The sequence below is a fragment of the Oenanthe melanoleuca genome, chromosome 4 (assembly GCF_029582105.1).
Source record: "Oenanthe melanoleuca isolate GR-GAL-2019-014 chromosome 4, OMel1.0, whole genome shotgun sequence".
NCBI lineage: Eukaryota > Metazoa > Chordata > Aves > Passeriformes > Muscicapidae > Oenanthe > Oenanthe melanoleuca.
The window spans coordinates 67,658,875-67,685,353 of NC_079337.1; the positions used below are offsets into that span (position 1 = coordinate 67,658,875).

General features: G+C 61.3%; 2 protein-coding genes across 4 annotated transcripts in view; one reads left to right on the top strand and one right to left on the bottom strand.

The window, feature by feature from the left end:
• Positions 1-26,479, bottom strand: part of LOC130252082 (dedicator of cytokinesis protein 2-like) — a 43,934-nt gene extending 17,455 nt beyond the window's left edge. For all 3 annotated transcript variants that reach the window (XR_008840296.1, XR_008840295.1, XM_056489278.1), the window contains exons 1-28: positions 26,408-26,479; positions 24,855-24,938; positions 24,712-24,752; positions 24,420-24,475; positions 24,191-24,284; positions 23,968-24,116; positions 23,497-23,632; positions 23,236-23,390; positions 22,554-22,635; positions 21,588-21,723; positions 21,224-21,299; positions 21,009-21,088; positions 20,727-20,852; positions 20,518-20,642; positions 19,837-19,935; positions 19,408-19,480; positions 19,194-19,297; positions 16,686-16,875; positions 15,096-15,193; positions 14,884-14,973; positions 14,509-14,609; positions 13,903-14,037; positions 11,132-11,243; positions 10,538-10,608; positions 10,102-10,208; positions 9,791-9,918; positions 9,231-9,281; positions 8,496-8,591 (exon numbers count right to left, since the gene is read on the bottom strand). Coding sequence is in view for 1 of the 3 variants with exons in the window: in XM_056489278.1 (XP_056345253.1) it covers positions 8,496-8,591; positions 9,231-9,281; positions 9,791-9,918; positions 10,102-10,208; positions 10,538-10,608; positions 11,132-11,243; positions 13,903-14,037; positions 14,509-14,609; positions 14,884-14,973; positions 15,096-15,193; positions 16,686-16,875; positions 19,194-19,297; positions 19,408-19,480; positions 19,837-19,935; positions 20,518-20,642; positions 20,727-20,852; positions 21,009-21,088; positions 21,224-21,299; positions 21,588-21,723; positions 22,554-22,635; positions 23,236-23,390; positions 23,497-23,632; positions 23,968-24,116; positions 24,191-24,284; positions 24,420-24,475; positions 24,712-24,752; positions 24,855-24,938; positions 26,408-26,447 (2,835 nt within the window). In the remaining 2 variants the exon portion in view is untranslated. The remainder of the gene's footprint in view (positions 1-8,495; positions 8,592-9,230; positions 9,282-9,790; positions 9,919-10,101; positions 10,209-10,537; positions 10,609-11,131; positions 11,244-13,902; positions 14,038-14,508; positions 14,610-14,883; positions 14,974-15,095; positions 15,194-16,685; positions 16,876-19,193; positions 19,298-19,407; positions 19,481-19,836; positions 19,936-20,517; positions 20,643-20,726; positions 20,853-21,008; positions 21,089-21,223; positions 21,300-21,587; positions 21,724-22,553; positions 22,636-23,235; positions 23,391-23,496; positions 23,633-23,967; positions 24,117-24,190; positions 24,285-24,419; positions 24,476-24,711; positions 24,753-24,854; positions 24,939-26,407) is intronic.
• Positions 510-7,707, top strand: LOC130252083 (INSYN2B protein-like). Its single transcript, XM_056489279.1, has 3 exons — positions 510-2,548; positions 4,895-4,969; positions 6,641-7,707. The coding sequence occupies exons 1-3, from the start codon at positions 1,056-1,058 to the stop codon at positions 6,867-6,869; spliced, it is 1,797 nt and encodes a 598-aa protein (XP_056345254.1). The 5' UTR covers positions 510-1,055; the 3' UTR covers positions 6,870-7,707.

Below are 26,479 nucleotides of genomic sequence, written 5' to 3' on the forward strand. Positions count from 1 at the left end.
GTCAGTGACATCCCCCGGCCTTACTGAAGGTTCTGCCTCCTGCTGGTTCTCATGTGCCTGAAGCGGCTCCGTGTCCCCAAGCCACTGTCTCACCACTGCTCACAGAGCTGGTCCCCCACGCCTGCAGCCCAACCAGCACCTCTGGTGCCCAGTCCGGCCACAACCACACGTGACACGTTCCCCGTGCCCATCTGGCCATGCCGCACTCGTGATGGGCCCCCTGTGTCACTCTGGCGGGATGGATTCCCTGTGTCACTCTGGCGGGATGGATCCCCTGTGTCACTCTGGCGGGATGGATCCCATGCCATGTCCCCACGCCTCGTCCATCCCCCGGGCAGGGCCGGTGCCCGTGAGCGGCGGGTGTCCCACGTGCGGGGGGTGCCCCGTGTCCGTCTGTCCCCCACGGGAGCCCCTCGCCCCGGCCCTTGCCCTGCCCTCCTGCTGCCCGCGCCCCGCGCACGAGGCACCAGCCCCGGCGAGGCAGAGCTATTTTTAACAGCCGCTTCTGCTTGATTTGAGCTGTGAACTCGGAACGTGTTTATGCTAAAGGGCTTTCTTTTCCTTTCTCCCTTTGTGCTGAGGAGGCAGCGCCGCAGATCAAAGCCTGTCTCTTCGCGTTTGGTGATGGTGGGCTGGGAGGGAGCCGAGGCGGGAGAGGCCGGCAGTTCCACGGGGACACTCGTGTCCTCGGGGGGCCGCGGTGGCTCGGCCGGGTCTGACGCACCTCTCTTTGTCCCCGCAGGTCCGGGAGCCATGGGCGGGCACGGCCGGCACCGGGCGGCCCGCAGCGGGCGGCTCTGAGCCCGGGCGGCCGCGGCGGGACGATGGGCTGCGGGCAGCGGCGGGGAGCCGCGGTGCCGGGCAGGGCTGTCGGGGCGGCGAGCCGGGGGCTGTAGGGCCGGGCGGCGGGCAGCATGCCCGACAGCCCCTCGCCCACCTCCCGCCCAGCATCCCCTGTCCGTGGCGGCGCGGGATGAGGCTGCCCGCCGCCCCAGCAGCTCCGGGGACGGCTGCAGCCCAGGGCTCCCCGCCGCAGCACCCCGCGGCCCTGAGCCATGGTCAGCCGTGAGCCCGTGCCCGGCCCGGCCCCCGCCGGCGAGGGCAGCCAGGAGAAAGCCATGACGGTGCGCTCGGTGCTGCTCAACCGCGACTCGCCCGACATCGAGAGCCGCCTCAAGCGCCGCCGCAACCGCACGCAGCAGGTCCGCTTCAAGGACCTGGTGGAGGCCGGCGCGGGGCGGGCGGGCAGCCCCCCGCCCGGGCCCGCGGCCAGCCCCGGCCACAACACCCCACGTGCCTCGCCGCCCCCCAGGGACCCCCCTGAGCCGGCGGCTCTCCGTGCCTCGCGGCGCAGCTGGCCCCAGGCGCAGCCGGGCTCGCTGACGCTGCCCATGCCCAGGAAGGCGTGCATGAGCACCGCCATCCAGACCTCGCCCAGCCTCCAAAAGCCCTTCCCGGCGCCCCAGCCCCGCAGCAAGAGCGTCTGCGATGTGGCGGGTGATGCGCTACCGCCCGCCGTGGCGAGCGCCCGGTGCCAAGGAGCGGCCGTGCCCACCGTGGCCAGCTGGGCCGTGCCCCCGCGGGTCCCCGGCAGCCTCCCCACCAGTGACCACACCGCGGTGCTCGCCCAGCACGCCAAGGTGCGCCGCACGCCACCACCACCACCACCCAGGGACCCCCCTCCCCCTTACCAGGGCACGGCCCGCTGCGCCCCTCCGGTGCAAAGCTGCACCCCGGAGCCCTGCCCGCCACCCCCAGCCTGTGCCCAGCTCCGCGGGAGCCCCCAGGGCAGCCACGGGCTCACCCCACGCCCGGCCTCCGTGCCCTGCGGCCAGTCCCGGCCGCCCTGCGAGCAGCGGGGGCTCGGCCGGAGCGACTCGGAGCGGAGCCTGCCCTGCGGCCGCCCCGCGCCCCCGTGCCCGCCCTCGCCGCACCGCCGGCAGCCCGTCCCCGCCACGGACACCCACGGCCTCCGCCGGCCACCTCAGGGCAACCCCCCGCGGGACCCCCCGGCCCCCCAGCACCAGCTCTGCGCCACGATCTGGGGGGGGCCGTGCTGCGCCTCGCCAGCCCCCGTGCCACCAGCGCCGGGCTGGCACGGCTCGGCCGCCGCCACGCCGGACCAGACACCAGCTGCTCTCGGCACCTGCAGCCGGCTCCGCGCCGCCGAGCCCGGGCGTGGCTGGGCAGGACCCGAGGGGCCCAGGGAGCCCCTGGGCACGGCCTCACAGGGCCCCAGCGTGGGGGCACAAGCGGACACCCCCCGGCACGGACAGCCCTGCCTCGCCGCTGAACAGCCGGACAAACTGCACCACGTCCAGGACCTTCTGCAGCTGGTGGTGGTGGCCAAGGGGCCGGTGGGACCACCAGCGAGGGACGAGGACGCCCGGACATCTCAGGGAGAGGGCCCCCGGGGGCCCGGGGAGCAGGGGGACCTGCATTCCCAGCTGCAGTCCCTGGAAGGGGTGCTGGAGACCAGCCAACAAACCATCCGGGTGCTGCTGGACGTCATCCAGGACCTGGAGAAGAAGGAGGCGCAGCGGGATGGGTGAGTAGGAGGGGACAGAGTGGCTGTGGGGACAATGTCCCCAGGGGCTGGGGATGTAAGATGGGGCACCCTGACAGAGATTTGGATGCTGCTGCCTCCTGCAGGTGTTTCCCTCTGAGAAACTCAGAGCTGTTGGCCATGTACACTTGGCTCCACTGTCTTGCCCACAGTGCCCAGGGATGGGTGCAGGTCTGGGGGATAAGGGGGTGCTGGGCCCCTGCCCAGCTCTGGTGCAGCTGATTTGTCCATTGGTCACTGAGAACAGGGATCTAGAATGTCACATCCCAATGGCAGCTTAGCCAGGCACCCCATCCCTGCCCATCCATGGGGGTTCCTTTGGCACAAATCCAGTGGCTGGTGCCTCTGTGATGGGTGTGACTGCATCCTGGGGAGGTGCCCAGCACCTCCATCCTGCCCTGCCCAGGACCTGATCCAACATTCTTTGGTCTCCCAGGCAGGTTTCCCAAAGGGAGCGAGGTGTTCTAGGTCAGCCCACAATGGCCTGAAGCTGAAATGCTCCAAACTCATCTCACACAAGGGCAACCAACAAACCCCCAAGAGGTGCTGGCCCTGGCATCCTCCTGTAAAATCTCTGGGGCTGTTCCTGATGCCCACTATTGCTGTGATCTATCCATTAAATCATATTTTGGCTGTGAGTGAAGCATGGGGAGCATTGCCCCCGTGCCACCCCTGAAGCACTGTCAGTGGGGATCCTTGGGGGTCCTGGACACCTTAATTAAGACTTCAACTCCATTTACTATTACAGTCAAACAAACAAGATGCCCAGAGATGGGAAATCCAGGGATGGGAAATCACATAAAACATTATCCTGGTGTCCTTATGCTGCAGAGCAGCACAGCCTCGTTTGCCACAGGTCAGATCCCAGGTGCCCACTGTGCACCAGAGCAGCCCTGAGACATCCTGGCACCGACCACCAGCAACATCCCACAAAAATTTATATATATAAAACATGAAAGACTATCCCAGGATGAGCTCTCCCAGCAGAGGGGGGCTTTGTACAACGCCAGAGCTGCAGGCACACACACATATACGTACCCCACATACACACAGATATATATATATATATATATATATATATATATATATATATATATATATATATATATATATATATATATATATAAAGGGCCTCATGATCTAATTCAGGTGCTGGCAGAATAAATCCCCATTGCAATGTGTAATTTGGTGCAGTAACAGACCCAGTTTCTGAGGGCTGAGAACAACCCTGGTCAAGGTCGAGTAACAGGAGGACGATTTCAATGGAGAAATGTGATGTGTATGTGGGACATGTTCTTTCAGCTGTGCCCCCAAAATCCACAGCCCTGAAAGGGCAATGGAGACTTGGAGAAGGGATCTCAAAGGGACCAACAGCATTCACATTCCTTTTGTACAGAGTAGAATCAGCAGGGACCAGCAGGGAGCACCTGCCAGCAGTGCTGGGGTGCAGGAGGACCCCACTGGGATCAGGGTGTCTCAGGGTTGGGGTCGGCACCAGCAGCAGAGACAAGTGGGGTGAAAATCCCTTCAGTGGGGAGGGAGGAGGATGCAGCAGCATGAGCTGAGCCTGGGCAGGAATCAGCTTAATCCAAGTCCTGTGCACCTTCCCGGAGGAGGAGAAGGATGCTCTGGTACGAAAGCATCAAAAAGATAAATTCTGAGTCTGGCGTAGGCTGGAGATTAGTCTGGAGCTTCTCCTGGTGCCCATCTGCCAGGGCACTGCTGTGCCAGGGCACTGCCATGTGCCTTGTGCTCCCTCCATGGCACCATGCGTGGGGAGATGTGTGGTGACCTGGGGGCTGCAAGAGGGGGGACCCTTGGGATGGGGATTGGGATGGGAGGACACAGTGGGAAGGGTTTGGAGACGTCATTGTGCCAGCACTGGTTTGCTCCCATCAGAGAAATCTGCAAAGCTGAGAAGCACCTGGCTTGGTATTAATGGGGATCACATGGGAGGAGAGGGGCTGGGATCCAGGGAGGAGAGGAGATGGATCCTAGAGAGGAAGAGGATTCAGGAGGAGAAGGGATGAGATACAGGAAGGAGAGAATCCGAGTCCCAGGGGGAAAAGGAGCTGAGATACAGGAAGGAGAGAATCCAAGTCCCAGGGGGAAAAGGAGCTGGGACCCAGGGAGGAGAGAATCCAAGTCCCAGGGGGGAAAGGAGCTGGGACCCAGGGAGGAGAGAATCCAAGTCCCAGGGTGAAAGGAGCTGGGATCCAGGGAGGAGAGTCCTGGCTGCTGGGGAGGCGGCACAGAGGCACAGGAGGGAGCAGGGGCAGCAGAGGACCCAGACTGGGTCTCCAAGCTCACGGCACGTCTCTGTCACAGGCGACACTCGTACCGCACCGGGCAGGACATCGCCAACTGCGGGACCTGCCGGGACTGTGCCTGCATCATCTACAGGTGAGGGCCAGCCCTGCTCCAGGCATCCCATGGCTTCTGCTTCCCTGCACTCCCAGACTGCTCCTCTGCCTGTGAGGCAGGAGGGAGGGGGACAGTCAAGCCTTCACCTCCTGTCCCCACACACAGATCATTCTTGGGTGTCTAGGCTGTCACCTGGGCTGGGTCTGTCCCTTCCTGCTCCCAGGATCAGCCAGGGTGATCTCCATGGAGGAGCAGCATCTGGAAGGGGGCTGCCCTGGCACAATGGAGAGCATTTATCTCCTGTAGCAGCAATCTGTCGGGGAAGCCTCGCTAGTGGCTGCTGCGTGGGCTCGCTCCAAATCCAGGCTGCATCCTGTTGTCCCTGTGCCAGCTCCACACAGATGCTGCAGATGGGCTCCTGCCCCTCACTATGGTTTGGGAACACAGGGCCTGGGCTCTGCTTCCCAGCATTGGCTTTGGGACAGAGTGTGGAAGCCCCTTCCTCTGCTGCACTGTCTCCTCAGATCCCGTTTGGTGTGTGGGAAAAGGCACCTCATGCCCTCCCAGCATCATCTTTGGGGGAATTTGGGAAGGGTTGCACTTTTGCTAAAGCTTTCTGCCCTTCCAGGCACCCCTGGGTGTCTTTCTGTCCCTGCAGTGCAGGTGGCTGGCCAGGTGTGTTCCCGTTTTGCTGTTAATTAGGCTGATGCTGTTAGCACTGGGATGTGCAGGACATGGTGAGCTGGTCCCAAGCCATGCTCTGTGGTGCCTGATCACCGTGGTGCACGTGTGCCACTGCCCTGCCATGCTCTGTGAGCACTGTGCCCTGTCCTTAGGGCACCTCAGGCTGGGGGTGCCCTGCTGGGGTCCCCTCAGTGCTCCTGCTCCCCACACACACTTGCTCCACACTCCCCCCTTAGCTCCTGGGGGACTTCAGGCTAATGAGGCCTGACGAGCCTGTCTCCACGCAGCATGGCAGTGGCACAGATGTCACATCTGGGGGAGGTGGCTCCCCAGAATGGCCAGGCTCCTGCTGGGGACTCGCCGTGGGTATCACTGCCACCCGTGGGATGAGGAGAGGCTCTGGGGGGACACAGGGTGAGGGAGCAGGGACAGCACCCCCAGCACCAGATCCCCATGGAGGGGATCAGACCTACCTGCCCCTGTCCCCACAGCGGTGCCAACCCCTGCCTGTGTCACTGCGGGGGAGCTGGGGTCCCTCCCTGCGCTGCTCCCCCCTGCACCCCTCACCCTTTTTTCTAGAAATGGCTGGGACACTCCTTGTCCTCGCGAGGGGAGGTGACAGGAGGTGACAGGAGGTGTCAGCGTGCCGGGGGGCTCCCGGGGCTGTCCCCGTGTGCGGGGTGGCCGCGCCACGTGCGCGTTCCCGGGCACACTCGGTGGCACCTCGCTGATGCGATGGGACACGGCTGGTGTGAGGAGATTGACGCGTTTTCCGTGTGAGGGAACATCGCAGCACGTGGCTGCCAGCAGCCAGCCCGCACACAGGGTGCTGCGGGGACACTGGGGCTGCAGGGACACCGGGGCTGCAGGGACACCGGGGCTGTGTTGGGGACACTGAGCTCCCCGGGGGCTGTGCTGGGGACACTGAGCTCCCTGAGGGCTGTGTTTGGGGTGCCGGGGGGGGATGCTGCGACAAGGGGATGCCATTCTGCCCTCTGACATGGTCCCCTCGCCCCGGTGCCGCAGCGTGGAGCACGATTTCCGACAGCAGGAAGGTCGCTTCCAGCGGGTGCTGAGCCACATCGAGGGCGACACGGGGCCGAGCTCCCCCCCGACGGCGCTGGGGGCGGCGGGGGTGGCGCTGGGGGCGGCGGGGACCCCATCACCGCCCAGGCAGGAGCTGTCGCCCGTGTCGAGGCTGCCGGCAAAGCTGGACGTGAAGAAATCGCGGCGCAAATGCTTCTGGTTCCTGTGAGCCCGGAGCGCGGGGGCTCCGTCCCAGCACTGACCCCCTGCCCACCTCTCCTCCCTCCCTTCCTCCCACGGTAGGGTTTGGGTAGCACCAGCTTTTCTATTTTTAACCATTCCGTTGAACGCGGGGAGCTCGGGTGTGGGAAACGGCGAGGGGAGCAGCGGCTGTATTTAAGGAGAATTCAATAAATTCCACGGAGACGTTATTTTTGTTACATCCTCTCCCGCCTGTGCGCTTCTGTTCCGGAGGAGGATGAGAATGAGGAGGGGGCTGTTTCCCTGGATTTCCCTTCGGGGTTCCCGGGCTCAAATCAGTGCCCATCCCTGCACCCCACACTGGGGCTGCTCATCCCTCCCATTGCTTCCTGCGGATTAACTGGGAACACCGAGGATTTCCACGGATCAGAGACAATGGGAAATGGTCTCTGTGAGACTCTGGCCGGGAGAGAGGAGATCTGTCCCCAAAATCCCCGGCTGGAAGGGCGGGGTGGGGGAAGATGCACTGGCTGATGATAGGGGACAGCAATGAGGAGCTCACATATCCCAGCCTCTGTGGGGCTGCCACGAGAGGGAAAACTCGGCACGGGGGTTCCAGGGGTCTGCACACAGTGTCAAACCCCATCCCGTGTGCAAGGGACACTCCGGGGCTGCAGCCCAGGGACACAACTCCCTTCTCGCCAAGCAGCAGCGGGATGGATAGAGGGACTGTCTTGGTGCGGGCACACCTATTTTTGGTCCTCTCAGCCCTTCCCAGCTGCTGGGGCAGCCTGGGCTGAGGGTCTGGGACCCCCGGGAACCACGGGCGGTGCTGGGGGAGCTGCCGGACGGTCCCTGTGGAGCCACGGGCGAGCAGCAGGAGCGCGGCACAGCCGAGGGTCTCTCCCTGCTGCCGTGGGCTGCTCCGCATCATCCTCATCCCCCCTCCCCTCCATCGCTTTCGGCTGCCCCAGGCCCTGAGTCACAGAGCTTGGGAAGGAGGACGGAAAGCAGGATGGAGCCCAGTGCGACCCCGCATGCATCTCCTGCCTGAGTCACGGCTGAATCACAGCAGAGATCGCGGCACGGCCCCGGAGGCAGAGCTGCCCGCAGCTCCCCGGCACGGCAATTCCCTGCTCCGAGCTTCCAGAGCACACACCAACACAGCTCATCGCCCACCCCAGGGCGCAGTGCAGCTCCTGGGTTTGCCAGCACGTCCCCAAAGAAGATCCCGAGTCCCCGCTGGCCCCGCTCTGTCCCCTCCCATCGCCGCTCCACGCGGAGCTCTGATCCACCTCCCTTCCCGTGTGTCCAGCGTGCTCCTCACACGCGCTCTTGGCGTGTAAAACTGCGACGGGTCATTGGGTTCAGCTGTTTGTTTTCCAGATAATGCAGCCCAAACCCTTCACTGCTCCCAAACAGCTTTTCCTGCACCTCTCCCCGCTGCCCACTCCCCCCTGTTCCAGCCCCGCTGCCAGCACAGCTCCTGCTTTGCCCTGGGCACATCCCTGGCATCCATCCATCCTGCTGGGTCCTGGCAGCAGGGCCAGCAAGGAGCAGAGCCACAGTCACACACAGCCAGACCCGAAAATCAGGGACAGACACCTCGTGCCCCTCCCGCATGCCCCAAGGGGAGCGGCGCAGTGGGACTCACCCTCAGCGGGTTCTCCCGCTCCAGGACGATCACCCTGCCATTGACCGTGTGGAGCAGCCACTCCAGGATCACCTGGATGTGCTTCTTCACCCGTGCCTGCAAGGTAGGAGGGGTCAGAGCCATGGCAGGGCACGTTCACGGCTCATTCGAGGGCTGGTGGCATCGGGGTGGTGAGATGGGAATGGAGCCTGATCCAGAGTCAGAGCAAGGCAATGTGCTCCAGCATAAATACGGGATTTGGGATCTCTGTAGAGCTCAGCACTGTATATCTCTCTGGCAAAGCAGCCAGGCTGGGGACAGAGGGGACAGCCCAGGATGGCTGAGGGTGATGGGGATGGCTGCACTGGTGGCGCTGGGCAGGCAAAGGTGGGTTCAACGTTGAAGCAAGAGCAGAATCCTCCCCCAAGGGCTTCCCACCAAAAGGCTATTGCAGGTTTAAAAGTTAAGCCCAAAATGAGACATTTCACCACAATTTCTGAACTTTCTATTCCATTCCTGGGCTTCCTGGTGCTGTGGGGATTAAAGAACAACCTCACCATGCCAGGACACAGTGTCCAACTCAGCTCCCACAGCACCAGTCACTGCACTGCAGGTGTGACACCTGAACTTCCAAAGGGCCCCCAAAAGGAACCCCAGAGCAGCCAGGAAGGGCAGGAACAGAGCAAGGCTCCTGAAAAGCCAGAGCACAGAGCCCTGTGCATTCCCAAAACACGGTGTTGCTGCAGGGACACTCACCAGCTCCACGTCCCCACGGTCCTTGTGCCGCGCTCGCAGATTCTCTGCACTCTGCAATCACCACAAACAGGGCTGAGACCCCCAGGAACAGCCCCAGCCCAGCCCAGACAGGCCACATTTGGGTGGGTGGGTGGGTGCCCACCATGTCTCTGCCTCATGTTTGGGGCCATCACTCTTCATTTTGGAGTGTGGTACTGCCCAGGGGCTGACGGGCAATTGCTGACCAGCTGTCTTCCTCCCTGCCCTCACTTTATTCCTCCCTGCCTTTACCTCCCTCCCAGCTCTGCAGAGCTGGTGACATCCCCACCACCCTCAGGTCAGTGTCATCAGGAGCCTGGAAGCCCCTTCCCCACTCATATAGAGTGTTTCCACCAGAAACTCACTGAGGTGGAAAGCAGGAGGGTTTTGCCCCACCCTGGGCACATTTCTGCTGGGATGGTGACACCCACAGTCCCCTGGCTGACTGCAGAGAACTCCAAATATATCCTGGCTGGGAATCAGTGCTTAACCCCACTCAGAGGGGTTTGGCCAGGTCACTGCCCAGTTGATTCCTGATTTACCTTCTGGGCCTGGTACAGCACTTCCAGGATGCTGCTGAGGAGCTCAATGCAGGCGTCCTCCTCCTCACCTGCCTGGATCAGCTCCTGCAGGATGGGCAGGGCCACCTGCAGCACCAGCTCCCGGCACTCTGGGGGGGACAAGGGGGCACAGGCATGAGGGAATTGTCCCCATCTGTGGAGCCACCATGGGCATGAGGCAGAGGAGGGGTCCCTGCTCAGGGATTCATCCCCATCCCGTGCCACAGCTCTGGGTGAGCTCAGCAAGGGCCAGGACCACAGGGCCACCAAGGGGCCACCAGGACCCCTCTCACCGTGGGACTGGAAGGCTTTGCTGGTGGCAATGTGGGTCAGGGACTGCAGCTTCTGCTTCAGCAGGCGCTGGGGCAGCAGGTTCCCCACAAAGTCCCGCAGCACGGCCCTGCCAGCAGGAGAAGGGTTAAACCAGGAGCTCCAGGTCAGGATGGGGCTGCTGGGTGGGGGGAGCCCCTCAGTGGGGCAGGATGGTCCCACAGGGCAGCTGTACCCACCACAGGCACCCAGCAGACAAACCCTGAATTCCCCAAATGAACCCAAGCACAGGCAATGCTAAGACTGAGCAGAACTCTCCTGTTTTTGCCCTGGGAATGGGATCAGGAGGCGATCCCCTCTGCCTGTCCTCTCCCTCAGCTCTGTGCTGGATGTGGGGACAGAGGTGGCTGTGGCAGGTGCTGAGCATGGCCTGGGGGTGCTGGGGGCACAGGGACCTACCCCAGAGCAGAGGAGTCAAAGATCCCAAACACGTCCTCGAGGATGGAGGGCAGATACTTCAGGGCTGCTCCCTGCAGGGACACCAGAGAGCTGCCCTTAAACAGGGCTCCCACCCTCTGGAGCCTCCCTCCATCTGGGATGGAGGTGCAGAGTGCAGCCCCATCCCAGACCCATCAGCCTGCACCAGCTCTGCTCCCCTCAGCCCCCTGTGCCAGCCTGGGTGCAGGGAATGAGGCCAGGCCAGACCCAGGATGGTGACAATCCCAGGAGCCCTTCCCAGACTTTTCCTCTGCAGATTTCAGCACATGGGTGGCCAGGACAGTGTCTGCCCAGTGCCACCAAGCTGCTGACCCCATTCCACACCACAGCCCCAGTGCACTGAGGGGTTTGGGGTCTCAGGGTGCACCAGGGGGGACCCTGGGGACAGTGCATGGGGTGGCAGCTCCTTCTGACACCATGGGAGCTCTGCACACAGGATGGACAGTGTCACCCAAAAATGAACAGTGTCACCTTGGCATGGGGACAGCCAGTGCCTGGCCTGGGCACCCTCCCTCCCACCCCACCCCAGAGCTGAGCCCTCCCAGCCCCTCCTACCTGGGAGAGCAGCGTGGGACCCTCCAAGGGGGACCCCATCAGCTGGTTCAGGGCGAGGAAGAACCGCTGCAGGGAGCGCTGGAACTCGGCCACCTCCTTCCCCTCGTAGAGCCTGCAAAGGCCAGAGTCACTGTGCTGCCACCATGCTGTCACTGTGCTGCCACCATGCTGTCACCGTGCTGCCACTGTGCTGCCACCGTGCTGTCACCATGCCACACACCCTCCCTGCACTGCCAGCCTCTGCTGGGGGTCACCTGCCATCCCAACTGATTATACTCATCCATGTGCTGCATCCCAGAAACTTGGTTTTTTTTGAGCTTTCTGTGCTTTCTGGCACTGCCCACCAGGAGAACACTGATTTTTACCTGAGGCCTTGCAGAAGGATTCCAAATTTGAGTGATGGAGTTAAAATCACAGGTGTGTAGTTAAATAGAAGTGTGTGATTTCACATGGCGAAGGGTTTTAAATATGAAGTTTTTATAATACAGTGATAGATATGAGACAAGATGGAGGATTTGGGGTGATGTCTCCTCTCAGTGCTCTTCCTCCTTCTTCATGATTTCAGGCAGTAGTTTCTGGTTGGACAGTTAGTGCTTAACTGATGGTCACAAGAACTTGGTTATTGGGTCAAAAGTATAAATAATACAGGTGTTAGTTCTTTATTGAACTATTTAGTTTTAAGAGACCCTGTAGCTAGCTGGATTAATCTCCATTTTGCTCACTTTTAGCTAGAAAAGTTGCTGAACTTTCTGTACTTTTGATAAGATTTAATAAACAACCAAGCCCAAACATGAGAAAATTTGTTTCCTTTATGTGGTTGGATCCATGGATCTAGTGGTGAGCCCTGGCACCACCACACTCCTGAAACAGCCACTGCTCCATCACATCCAGACCCACTAACAAAAACTCTTTTTTTTTTTTTTTTTTAAATGGATTTATAGAATCCTGGAATTATGGACTGGTTTGGGCTGGGAGAGCCCTTGAAGCCCATCCATGGGTTACTCCAAGCCCTGTCCAACTTGGCCTCAAAATCCAGGGGGACAATGAGCACTGGCAGGGAAAGTTGTGCCGCCCTCAAGGATGGCTAAAAAGCAGAAGCAGCCAGAGGAAGCAGCGAGGAGGAAGCAGCAAGGCAGAGATGTCACCACAGGGCCATGGGGGCCCCTGAGGGGACACAGGGAGGTGCCCCAAGGTGGAGGACAAGGTCCCAGGCTCCTCCCAGGAGCTGCAGGCGCTGCTCCAGCAGCAGCACCGGCAACCCCAGACCCGGCAATCTGCAGCAACTGACTCTAATTACAACCCAATTCCTGTCGATTACAGCCTGTACAAATTGCAGCACGTTCAGAGCACTTAGAGGATCTGAGGAGCCCGTGTTATTGCACGTTGAGATTGCTGAGATAAAGAGAAGCTCTATAAAATCGCTAAATGCCCCCGGGGATGTCTCTGTTCCAGGCAAACTCATTCACGGGGCTGTTTGCAAACGAGCTGTGTAATTAATTTTTCCTGCCAGGAGCACTCTGAGCTGGGAATCTGCTCTGTGTCCTCATGCAGGAGGGAGAGGCAGGTGCTGGGTGTGATGTCCATGGGTGGACACAAGTGGAGAGGACAGACAGGGCTCAAATCACACAAATCAATAATACAGAGTGGGGCAAAGTGAGGTTTGTGACAGTCCCTGGGGGCACAACTCCTCACTGCCGGTGTGAGCACCCACAGGGACCCCAAACATCCTGGGCTTGGGGTGGAGGAGGCAAAGCCCTGATTCCCCCCAAAAACAGCCTCCTGCTGAACCACAGAGCCTGGGAATGGGGTGATCCCACTGCTTCTGGTGCCAGCCCCCCGTGCAGGGGGCCCTTGCCACGTGTGTGTGGGGTCCCTCACTGCCCACCTCGCTGCCCATTGTTCCCTCAGGACAGTTCAGCTTTCAGTGGAATGAAAGAGGAACACCAGCAGCTTTTTCTGGCAATGGCTGTGCTCTGATTTCCTCCTCTCCCACGCTGGCCCAGGGGAGGGGTGCTTGTCCCATCACCCAGGCTGGGATGTGAACCCCACGGTGTGAAACCAGCCATCTGGAGGTGCCTGGGGGTACCTTGACCTTTGAGCCATGGAGGAGCCCGGCCCATTCCTCTGCTCACCACAGCATCACAGCAGGGTTTGGCTTGGAGCTCACAGACCCTCCAGCTCCACCCTCCTGCTCCCTCCCACTGACCCTAACTGGGCTCCAGGAAACCTTCCCAGCACAGTACCAGCCCTGCAGGGGCACAGACATTCTGCCCAGGACATTTTGCCATCTCCACTGTGGGAGGATTTTAAGAATTCATTGGAAATCCCCATCAGGGGTGGCTGGGGCAGAGATCACTGTGGTGCAGGGTCACTGTGGGTCATTGCTGGGCATTTGGGGTGGCCAGAGAGTTCTCCCACCCTGAGATGGACAGCACTGCCCACCCCCAAAGTGGACCAGCATTGCCCAGCAGCATCTAGAGGATGGCTAGAAGCTGAAAACTGCCAGAATCCTCAAGGAGAGGAATCACAGTGATGGAGGAGGGCCTGGGGACCAGCCAACACAGCAGCATGGCCCGGAGCGAGCCCACCAGGTGGGCTGAGCTGCCACTGCCACAACCCTGGGAGTGACAATGGCACTGACACCACTCCCACAGCACAGGGACCCTCACAGCACCTCCCTCCCCCAGACCCACAGCCAGCAGGGCGCTGGCACAGGGCACAGCGTGGCACTGGGAGCACTGGGAGCACTGGGAGCCACTGCCAGCACTTACTGGGAGAAGAGGCGCCGGGAGCGGACGATGAATTTGAAGATGTACTCCAGGGCCTTGAAGGTGCGAGGGAGGGACTCACAGGGCTCCCCCCTCCCTGCCTGCTCCAGGTACTGTGTCAGCACCGACAGCAGCTTCCTGCAGGGCGGGATAGCCGTGGGCATTCCAGCCCTGTACCTGCTGTCCCAGCCCCATTCCAGCTGTCCCAGCCCTGTCCCTCCCTGTACCCACTGTCTCAGCCCCATCCTGGCTGTCCCAGCCCTGTCCCCCCATATTCCAGCTGTCCCAGCTGTCCCTCCCTGTACCCACTGTCTCAGCCCCATCCTGGCTGTCCCAGCCCTGTCCTTTTTTTGTACCCACCTTCTCAGCCCTGTCCTGGCTGTCCCAGCCCTGTCCCTTTTTGTACCCCCTGTCTCAGCCCCAACCTGGCTGTCCCAGCCCTGTCCCCCTCATTCCAGCTGTCCCAGCCCTGTCTCCCCTCATTCCAGCTGTCCCAGCTGTCCCTCCCTGTACCCACTGTCTCAGCCCCATCCTGGCTGTCCCAGCCCTGTCTCCCCCATCCCAGCTGTCCCAGCTGTCCCTCCCCATCCCACATCCCACAGAACGCACTTGTAGGCGAGCGTGGCGCTGAAGTGCTGCCGGATGTAAGCCTCCAGGACCGTGTTGAAATGCTGGAACTTTCTGTCAGCCACCAGCCCCACGATGAAAACCTGAGGGCAGCAGGCAGGAGCATGGCTTGGTGTGGGCAGGGGGATGTCTGGGCAGAACAACAGCCACCCTGACCCCACCCTGCCCTGGTGCCATCCCTGAGATTATTCTTGTCTTGCTGTGGGAGAAACACCTTTGAATCCTGATGGGATTGTTCCCCTCAGGATGCAGCCCTGCCCTGTGCTGGGTCACTCAGACCAGCAAATCCCACTGCCCCAGTCCAACCAGTGCCCACCCTGCCCTGGGGGGGCTCAGACCCACGCAGGTTCTGCTCACCAGGGCATCAAACACAAGGGTGTCGTAGACATCTGTCTCTGAGTGCTCCATCATGATGGAGAACAGGGCATCCAGTGTGTCCTGCAGGAACTGGGGGGACATGAGGGATGTGAGGGTTTGAGTGCTGACCCCAGCATTGCCCAAGACCCAGCTTCTGGGCATGGGGGTGCAGGAACCAGGGAGGGAGCTGGGGGAGCAAATCCTGGCTGTACCTTGATGACCTCCCCTCCATCCACGTTCATCAGCTTCTGGAGGTTCCCACAGAGCAGGCTGGGCTTGGAGCGCCACTTGAGCAGCCCCAGCAGGTTCACTGGGCAGCAGGAATGGGGCAGTCAGCACTGACCACTCACTGCCACACCCCAGTGTTACTGTCTTGGGTTGGTGTGGCCAGAAATGTGAATTCTGTCCCCAACTGGGTGGGGCAGTGACCCTGATCTCCTGGCACACATTATCTGCTCATGGGCCATCTTTAAACCAGCTGGGCAATCATCTTTATCTTCCCACAGCCCATCCTCCCTCCAGGAGATATCTCCTGTTCATGGCCAGTGAGTCCCAGGGCATGACTGATAAAATTCCATCATCCCACTGGGAGATGCTCCAGCCAGGGGAGGAGCCAAGCCTTTCCTACCCAGATCAAAACTGACATTTGGAACACCAGAGCAGCCTTTGCCACTGGATTCCAGAGGAAAGCCAGACCTTTCCACATCATCCCTGCACCTTCAGAGGAAACTGCACCTTCTCCAGGAGCACTGCTCCAGCTGAACCACATCTGCCCCTGCAGGAGGATGCAGCCACCATTGAATGGGACTGTGCCAACACCCTGACTGACTGACGGGTGTCAGCTTGGATTCTGACTCTGGCAGGGTTTGGGATTGTTCTGTGTAATACTGCATTTCTATTTTAATTTTCCTAGTAAAGAACTGTTCTTCCTAATTCCCATATCTTTGCCTGAGAGCCCCTTCATTTCAAAATTATAATAATTTGGAGGGAGGGTGTTTACATTCTCCATTTCAAAGAGAATCTTCTGCCTTTATTGGCAGACACCTGTCCTCCAAACCAGGACAGCTACCAACCCCCAGCTCCCCCATCCCATCCTCGCTGCCCAGGAACAACCAGAACCTCCTCACACATTCACTGCTCAGTGCTGAAACCCCCTGATGCCAGGGCCATAAAGCACAAACTCTAAATAGGTCGTGGCTGTGGGAGACAAAATTGTGCTGCAAGAAGGGAACTAATGGAGCAGCCTCATGCCTGACCCCTCCACACTGAACCACAGTGCCCTGCAGCCACGTGTCACCCTGTGTCACATCCCCACACCACGAGGCCATGTCCCCCGAGCCCACAGAGCAGGATGAGCCATTCCCACCTCCCAGCCTTGCAGCAGGTGGGAGGAGAGCACAGCATTCCCCTGTGGCCAAGGGGGTGTGTCAGGGCCAAGGGGGCACAAATCTTCAGAGATGTCCTGATCTGCAGGGCTGGAAACTCCCCTGAGCTAACCCAGGAATGGGGGTTGAACCACAGAGCTCCAATTCCCACCTCAATTTCGAAGGAAGGACAAGGAGCCTGCAGCAGCCACATTCAAGTGGGAATTCCACTCACTGCTGCTCCTCTCCAGAGGCTGGCAGCCCCCCAAATACCCAGATGGAGCTGATCTCCCCAGGAACATTCTTGGGCATTCTGACCATGGCCAAACACTCGGTGAGCACTCACTGCTCCCACTGTTTTCACTTCAAACATCACAAGTGTGACCCAGCAGGTGGGAACACCACCGGGGAGGGGACACAGCCCCAGCCAGGACTCACCATTCTGGGTCAGCTTGGTGGAGCAGACGAGCGTGGAGATTTGGAAGCTGTCGCGGGTGGACACGGCTAAGCCGGGCGTGGCCCCGCTCACACGGAAGGAGGAGCCAGAGAGGAGCTTCGGCTCCGGCACGTTCCGCTCCGAGGGCAGGGACAGGTACGTGCTGGCATCCTCCAGCTTCTTGCTGTCACCCTGCAGGGCACAGCGCAGGTCACAGCGGGAGCCCCCGGGGACAGTTCTGACCCCATGGTACCCTCTGGCTCCCCACACTGATCCCACAAAGCTGCTCCCTGAAGAGCAGGGACACCCCGCTCAGCTGGGACAATCAGCTGGAGGTGACACCAAACCCCAGCCCGTGTCACACAGTGGGGACAGGACAACAGGCAGGAGGAGCAGAGTGACAAAGAGGAGTCTGAGGCTGGAAATGGAGCACACCCGGGCAGTGCTGCAGGGATGGACATGCAGTGGGACACTGGGACACTGACAGGGAGCAGGACACCACACAGGTGTCCAGGACAGCCAGTCCTACATCACTGTCACCCTACATCCCCCACCTGTATGGACACACCAGGGCCTCCACAGCCACACCAACCTATTTCTGTGTGCCCTACTCTAAGCTGAAAATGTTCCATCAGGAGATTCACTGGGGTGACTCTGAATGACCTTCCTTGGCCACCCTAGGACAAAGAGTTTTCCTGGGGTTGTGTTGGACAGACATATGGTATTTAAGCTTCATACATTAACTGAAGTTACTTAAACACTTACTTTAAGTTGGCTAATTGACAAATCTGTACTATTAAAAGCAAACAAAGCAAAAGCATAACATATAATTGAACTTTATATTCTCCTTTAACTATTATCTAACAAAAAATCTACAATACTGCAGTTTTCCCCACTTAAAAAAAAAAAAAAGCCAAACTCAAAGTTTACAAATTTCTGCAGTTAAAACACAATACAACAATCAATAATACTTTAAATAATAGGCATACATTTATAAAATTAGATAATCATCAATCTTTAAAAAACTGTGTCATCACTTCAGGGTGTGCAAACAGCTGACAAGCCTTGATTCAATGAGGAATTAGATGTTCATCCCTAGAAAATGAGCATCGAATTCACTGGGATGTGGGGGTTGACCAAAGCCAGCCAGGCTGCAGCTCACAGACATCCATCCTTCCCTCTGCCTGCAGCCTCACAGGGTGAAACCCTTCCAGCTGAAGGTCAGGTGGAGGTGACAGAGCTGTTTGCTGTTGGGTTTTCCCTTCCAGGACACCTGCTACGAGCAGCCAACACACAGGAGCCCTGTGCTCCTTCCCAGGGAAAACTGGCTGGAGCCCAGACCAGCTGGAGATCAAGAGGTCTGAGCAGCTAAAAGCCCTTCACTCACATTCCCCTGGCAAGCAGAGATAAAAAGATGAAATAGCTTCTGACTCCCAGAATCCAGCCCCCGGTGTCTGCCGGGAAGAGCCGGAGTCAGACAGGGAGAGATGGAGCAGCTCAGGACGGGGTGGCTCAGCAGGGACAGCTCTCTGAGGGGAACAGGGACCCTGCAGGGAGGTGGGGGAGGTTTGATCTCACTGCCACAGCCAGCACTGGCACATCCCAAAGGTGCCCAATGCTCCTGCTGTGCAGGGGACAGTCCCCAGAGAGGCAGGGACCAGAGCCAGCGCCGAGGGCCACGGCAGCAGTTAAAGAATTTGGGTCTTTTGCCCAAAAATAAAGCAGGGAGGAGGGACATCATAATGATTTCAAATGTGCAGGAGCCTCAGGGAGGAACAGAATGGTCTGTCCCTGTCCCGGGCTGCCACAGCAGGCTGGACTGGTTGGCTCATCCCAAAAAAAAGGCAAGACTCAGGGAGGAACGTGGCTCTGCCTGGAGAAACTGTGGTCACGTTGCCAAAATCAGAGAACACTCCCGTGCAGCAGCCCAGGGGTGGGGGAGCAGGTGACCCCCAGGGATGCTGGAGCTCCATGGCCAGGCAGGGACCCTGGAAGGTGTCAACACACAGGGAAGAGCCCTGAGCTCACCCTGGCAGCAGGACCAGCTCTGCCTCCTCTGCTCTGGACAGCAGCCCCAGTATGGGGAAGGGACACCGGGTAAAGGGGCAGCACCTTCAGGGGCTCACATTGGAGCTGACTGTGTTTTCCCCAAATGAACAGCGATTTCCCCTCCCCTCCACTCTCCCACAGCAAACCCGAGCAGAGCCAGGGCTGGTGAAATCAGGTGAAGTGCAGCCACACCACGGGGACGTTCCCTCTCTGTCACCAACGCTTAAATCACCTTTTCCCAAAGCAAACTTGTCATCCCAAAGGAGCAGCGCAGGGACTGGAGACGCAGTGTGCAGGGAGCCCCTGCCACCAAGGACAGCGAGGGAGGCACTGCAAACCCTCGGGGACTTTGGGTACGTGCCACCAGCGCCGTGGCTGAGGCAGGGATAGAGACCCTGGCCCCAGAAGTGCTGCTGTCCCACATCCCCCACGCTTCTGGGGGCTCTGTGACCCCCCCATACCTTGTACAGCACCAGGTCGTGCTCCCCATCCCGCAGGGTGGTGCCATCGGGGCGCATCAGCCTCACAAAGGCCATGGAGAAAATCCGCTCGCTGCGGTCCTTGGCTGGGGGGGACACACAGGGTGAGGGGAGGGGGCTCAGAGGGGACCAGGGACACACGTGCAGGCAGGGAGAGGCAATGCTGGGAGGAAGGCTTGGGGCAAGGGATGCTCACAGTCGCTGGAGGAGCGGTGGCGGAAGGTGAACCTCAGGTGGGTCCTGTGGACGTCCTCGATGGGAACAGCAATCTGGGAGGAAATGTGTGCCAAGGTGAGGGCAGGGGGCACGGGCTGAGCCCCCACCTGGGCAATGTCCCTCTGTGCCACCCACCCACTGCTGCAAACCAGCCCCTCATCCTTCCCAGTCAACCAGTGAGGCTGAACTGGGGGCACTGGGATGGGGACAGGGTCATGCTGGGTGTCCATCCAGGGGTCATGCTGTGACCCTGGCAGCACCTCCAAGCTGGACCAAGGACTGCTCCCCAAAACCTGCCCTGATGGGACCCCCTGCAGCAGCAGGGTGCTGTGGCACAGGAGTGGAGTGCACCCTGGAGGGGCTGCAGCCCTGTCCCACCCCAGCCCCTGTGCCCCAGGGCTCCCCAGACCTTCAGGGTCTCCATCCAGCGCTGGTGCCGCTGCTGGTAGTAGACGACAGAGCGGTAGTGGCTGATGGGGCTGTCCCCTGCCCCTGCATAGATCACGTTCTGCCAGGAGGAGATAGCTCAGGATCAGCCCAAATGGCCTCACTGGGAGGGAGAATTCCCATCCCTGCCAGCCCCCAAACCTCCCTGCCCACACCTTCCTAAAATCCCTCCCCTCCAGCTCCACCTGGTGCCACCTCTGAAGGGACACATGGCCCTCCCAGGGCACATCAGGGAGTGGCCCTGTGGATGGAGATGGAGGATGCATCTCTGGGCCCTCAGCAGTTCCAGCCCATTCCTCAGGAGCCAGAACTGGTGTCAGAACACCTGGAGAGAGGCAAGAGCCAGCCTGGGGACGTGACAATCAGCTCTGACCCCCCTGTCCTCCTGCCTGCCCCCAGCTCCTTCCCCCCTGCCTGTCCTGGGGGCACTGGGGGTGGCCCTGTCCCCAAGGGAGGACAATTTTCTCTCTACCCTTCACAGCACTTTCCCATATCTTTATTCCCAGATCTCTATTCTGGGCAGCTCCAAGAGGCTCCTCCAGCCAGTTTTGCTACTGGAGCTGCTGGCTCTACCCGAGGTGAGGTGACACAGGGGACACCTGCCACACCCGAGGTGAGGTGACACAGGGGACACCTGCCATACCTGCATCACATTTCCTGCCTCATCACAGACACACACGGTCACCTCCACGTTCTTCTGCGTCTTCTTGTTGCCCTTGTCGAACTCTCCCTGCACCAGTGTCAGGTAGATGTCGTTCCTGACATCACCTGGGGGGGACATCCCTGTCAGCCACGTCCTGGCACCATGCTGGCATCCCCAGAGACCCCCAGGTTTGTCCCCCCCACACCTGCCTGGCATAATGACCTCCGGGTAGCCCAGCTTGCGAGCCACTGCCGTGCTGCGGTCCACCAGGTGTGGGTGGTCCTTCCTCACCTGGCTCAGGTCTCCCCACAGCATCTTCAGGGACACCCAGAGCCCTGTAAGGACCACAGTGATTTTTTAAGGGGTGACAGCAAGAGCTGGGAGAGCCGGGGCCACCAGGGGCCACAGCAAGGAGTGCTTTGTGAGACAAGCAGATGGCACAGGAAGAGTCTCATGGCACAGCGTGGGGACAGGGGACACAGGGTCCCTACCTTGTCCCTTGTGGTTGATGTCCTTCCCCTCCACCACCTTCCGGATCATATTGTGAAGGAAATCACCATCAGCAGCCACCCTGGCAAAGCCACAATTAGGGGAAAAAACCTCTTCTCTTTGATCCTTGCACCTCTTGTCCCCATGCCAGCCAGGCCCTGGAGTGCTGCTCCCTGCCCGCTGCCCCCCCAGCACTCCCCACACCCATGGGGCTCACAGGTGGACGGGGATGAAGTGCTGCTTGTCCTCGTCGCTGTCACACGTCCCCTTGGTGATGTCGGTGATGTCCATCACTGCAGTGACACAGAGGTGGCACCGTGGTCCAGAACAGGATCATGGGGGGAGGTGAAGGCAGGGGATCTCCCCAGGGCTGCTCTGGGGACCCCTCAGCAGCGCTGTGCTGGGGTTCCCCGGTGCCAGGACAGGGCTGTGTTGTGTCCCTTGGGCAGGGGGGACAGTGTGGGGGCAGCCATGCAGAGGGATAGGCGACAGTGGGAGAAGCCCAGGGACATCACAGAGCCTGCTGTGGCGGCTGGGGGGTGCCAGGGGGGTGGCACGGGAGTCCCTGGGGGTCTCCCCACCTGAGATGCCGAAGGGCCGGCGCAGACCCGTGCTGAGCTTGCGGCTGTGGCTGTCCCGCAGGTCCATGCGCCCCACCCGGATGATCTGGCACACCAGGAACAGCCGCTCCCGCTTCAGGTCCGTGCTGCCCAGGTCCTGGGGGACAGCGGCCGTGTCACCCTGGTGACCACGGGGTGCCCAGGGCTGCGCAGGGGGAACCAGCGGGCACAGACGGGTCCCTGCTGCCCTGCACTGTGGGGACGGTGGGCACACAGCCCCGCTGCCCTGGAGGCTTCTGTGCACCCCAGGAATGGCAAATACCAGGGATGGGGACAATGCCAGCACCGATGTTTCCAAAAGGCCACCCTAGCCCAGGCAGTTTGGCAAGTGGGGGGCAACCTGGCACGGTGTAAGGATGTCAGGGTGGCCCTGTACCCCAGCTCCGGAGAGACCAGGGAGAGAATCGCGTCCCTCGGGCGCTGCCCCCGCGCCAAAACCTTCCAGCGGCGCTAAGGAGAAGGGATAGGGACACACACAACATCAGCAGCGAGCAGAGCAGAGGGCAGAGATGGGCAGGAGCCCATGGGCAGCGGAGCCGAAGTGCTGATGCTGCTCATTAACATCGATTTTCCCGGCTCATTTGCATATCGATGGCTCCGCGGCGTCCCGGGGGTCAGCGCTGCGCTGCAGCCAAAGCGCTGAGTCAGCGAGTGCCGAGGGGGGTGGGACGAGCGGGGACGGGGCACCCCGAGACCCCCAGCACCGGGAGGGGACCCCGAGACCCCCAGCACCGGGAGGAGACCCCGAGGGGCAGCACCTCGCAGTGCCTGGGCAGGGGTCTGCGGAGGGGCCGGGGGTACACGAGCAGAGGGTTTGGTGGGGGTTCGGCTTCTCGCGGGGGGACACGGGGCACCCCAAATGCTGCAGATGGGCAGGAGGGAGCGGCGGGAGGCAGCAGCGCAGCGTCCCCCGGGGTCTGCGCTCACCGTGAACACGACCTTGAGGTTGTTGAGCAGCTCGATGTCCTGGGGGACGCCGGTGCTGGCCCAGCGGATCACGTAGTTCTCGCTGCGGGGCGGGTGATGGTTGAGGTGGACACCAGGATGGCAGAGCCCCCGGCAGCTCCCACTGCACACATCCCTCAGCCCACCAGCGTTTCCAGTCGCGCCATAAGCACTGGCCCAGCCTGGCTGTCCCCAGTCACCGCCGTGGCCACCTCACCAGTGCCTGGGGCAGGACTGTTGGAGTCAGTGAGTCAGGGGTCTCTCTGAATTCTTCAGAGAGAAATCAGAGTGTAGGGATTGAATTAAAGCCTTTGGATGGATTGAAGTATAATAAGCGTCTCACACATAAAGTAGACATTTAAGTAGAAGTAAGTCAGTAACTTTAGAGTGAGTTCATAATGCTTTTAGTAAGTGACTGACTTTAGTAAGTCACTGACTCCAAGACAGGAGGAGCCACGGGCTGTCCCACGGGATATGGCTGCATGGCCATGACGAGCCCTCCCGCTCTGGAGAATCCCTTTAGGAAGGGACGTGCCCCTTCCCCTGTGACACCCGCCGGGTCCTTCTGGGCTGGGCAGGATGGGCAGCCTGAGGGCAGCCACAGGGAGCAGCAGGACAAGCACCCAGCAGAGCACGGCCACTGTCCTGTGCCCCGGGACCCCACCTGATGATGCGCTGCTCGCTAGGGTCATACAGCGCCATGAAGAGCTGCGCCTCCTCCCCGATGTGGCAGACGAAATTGCGGACGCAGAGGTAGAGGTTGTGGGAGGGCGAAGCAGCCCCGTGGGTGCCGTGGCCCGGTGCTGTCTGCTGCGGGCTCTGGGGGGCACGAGGTGGGGGGCACAAGGTGGCTCAGCCCCGCAGCTCAGCCCCTGGCACATCCCCTGGCACGGGGGACATCAGGCTCCGGGTGCAGCGCCCTCACCGTCTCCTCCTGGATGCGCTGGGTGACGGTCTGTGCCGCCCTCCTGTGCGCCTGGAACAGGCTGATGACGCTGGTCCTGTCGGGGTCCAGGATGTTCTCGTCCTCATCCCGCACCACCAGGTCCAGCGCGAGGATCCTGCAGGGGCCAGGGTGGGGTGAGGCAGAACTGGGGGCACACGGGTCCGTGTGTCCCACCAAGACTCATTTGTCCTTGCACAGAGTCTGAGGGGGCAGGACAGATCCGGCTGGCAAAGGAGACAGGAGCTGGCAGCACCAGGAACGTTCCTGTCCCAGCCATAACCCTCAGCCAGGTGGCTTGAGCAGCTGGTGGCACACTTATTGTCCCCAGCCATCACGGGACAGCCAGCTGGGACGATGGGGACACAGTGACAGCCAGGGAGCACACCTGGGCACCGCACAGCCTGTGCCAGAGGCAGATTTGAGGTCCCTGTGCCCCGTCCCCGCCCTCACTTGTTGCCGTAGTCCATCTTGCCGGTCACCTCCTTCCTGAGCCGCAGCAGCTGGTCCTTGGGCAGCGTCCCCGAGAGCAGCTGCGAGCGCTGCTCCATCAGCTCCTGCATCATCCTCTTCACCTGCCCGTACCGCTCCGTCTGCCCGGCCTACGGCAGCACCACGGGGTCACCGGGGGTCCCCCACCCCGCTCCCACATCCCCCCCGACACCCAGACCCTCACCACATAGAGCTGCTTCCAGATGGTGGCCCACTCCCGCAGCGTGGTGGTGATCTCCTGCACCATGGGGGTGCTCTCCTCCACGCTCTCCTCCACCCTGGGGGAGGCACAGGGACCCCTGGAGCGCCCCAGCACCGCAGGGACCCCTGGAGCGCCCCAGCACCGCAGGGACCCCGCACGGCGCAGAGGGTGGAGCCCACCGTCCCTGCCCCTGCCCCTGCCCTGCACCTACCCCCGCTGCTCCACCGCGGCGCCCTTCAGCCGGATCAGCGAGGCCGGGAAGATGCCCTGAAGGAGCCAGAGCCGTCGGCACCCCCGGGATGGGAGATGTCCCTCAGGAGGGCACAGCTGGGGGCTCCCAGTGCCACGGGGTGCCCAGCCTGCCGTGCCCTCTGCTCCCCTCGAACCCCCAGCATAGGGCAAGCTGCTGTCCATGCTCTGCCCCCACAGACACCCAGCAGGGACAGGTAAAGCCACCAGCAGTGCCCCTGCTGCCTCCAAAACCCCAGCACGCCCTCACCTACCCGGGCAGCCCTGTTCCGGAGCGAGTACCCGCAGTACCAGCCTGCGAGGGGAGGGGACACGGTCAGCCAGGCTGGGGGTGCTGGCCCCTGCTGCAGGGAGGGTGCAGGAACCCACGCTGGGGTGCACCCGGGGGTCCCCTTACCCTCGGAGGCCTGCAGGATGTGCACCATCTCCCCGATCTGCAGCGGCAGGTGATGCTCCTTGGTGCGCGGGAAGTTCCACACGGCTGTGGGAAGAGGGGCTGGGAGTTGGGATCCCTGCCCAGCCCCCAGGCCCTGTGCACCTGCACCCCATGGGCTAAGTGCCCCCTAAAGCACCCTGCAGGCCCCATTCAGCCCTGAGAGATGGGGCAGAGCCTCAACCCTACAAACAGCGTGAGATCCCCAAGCACCACAGCCCCACACCCCAGGAGAGCCACGGCACAGCCTGCACAGGGCTGGGCACAGCAGGAGCCCCCAGACCCATCTTGGCACTCAGGGATCCCTTATGAGACCCTCCCTGCCTGCCCCCCACACCCTGGTGAGTCCTGCTCCTGGCACAAGCAGGGCAGGGAGGCAAGTGCCAGCTGAGCCCCTGCCCAGGTGGCTCAGGGACACCAGGGTGTTTGGGGACAGCAGAGCTGGTGGCAGGGGAGGGGGGTGGTGGGGACAGGAGCTCTCTGGTGGCCAGCCACTTCCTGCCTGGCAGTGCTGTGCTTGTCCCTGTCGCTATTTCTGGCCCCAGGGACAGCTCTGGGGCAGGCAGCCCTGGTTTGGCCCCCAGGGGGGACAGTCCCTGCACCCTAGGACCATGCCTGTGCCCACCCTGAGTCCCAGCCAGGGCCAGCTCATACTGCAGCACCCCCAGACCCACCTGGCTCGTCGGGACCCCTCAGGCTGACCCTCACACCTTGGGGCACCGGGAGCCCCAAGGTCCCACAGGACCCCTCCTATCACCCTGAACTCCCCATGAAGACCCTGCACCAGCTGGGACCAGCAGCAGCTCAGCCCTCACTCAGGTGCTGCCCAGGACCCTGCAGCAGCTCAGCCCTCGCTCCAGCAGTGCAGAAAGTGCAAGGGAAAGGGTGCAAGAAACCCACAAGAAACGGGAAGAAGCACAGGGCTGCCAGAGGCAGCAGAAGCTGGGGGTGCTGCAGGGAGTGGGGGAGCCCAGGGCTGGTGCAGGGCATAGGGGGTCCAAGCTGGGGGTGCTGCAAGGAAAGGGGGTGCCCAGGGCTTTGCCATCACCAACACCGAGGCAGCTGCAAAGCCCCAGCTGGAACCTGAGGAAAATTATTGAGGTGTCTCAAGGCTCCCCCAGAGCCTCAGCAGCCGGGCTGAGCCCAGACCCACAGCCTGGAGAGACTGGAACCACCCCAGTGCTTCCACCCCCACCAGCAGCAGCTCTGGAGCCTCCTGGTGCGTGGGTCCTGCTGGCACCTGTCCTGCTTGGCCCCCTTCCCTGAGCCTTCTGTCACCAGCCCTGCAGCCCCCGCTACCCCTGTTTGTTCCTGCACACAGCGCCAGCACTGCAGGGACCCCTCCTCACATCACCTCACAACGGCACCAGCTCGGCTGCCATCACCCAGCTGCCACCACCACATCCAGGGGGTACCACGGACGTCACCTCACCCTGAGCCCCCCATTCCACCAGCCCTGTGCCCCTCCAGCCCCGTGGAAACCCGCAGAGGGCTCAGCACCCGCAGCCCCCACTCACCCACGCCATACTTCTCCTTGGTGGGCAGCCAGGGCGCCATGGCCACCGGCGCCGTGCCGTGGGGACCGGGGC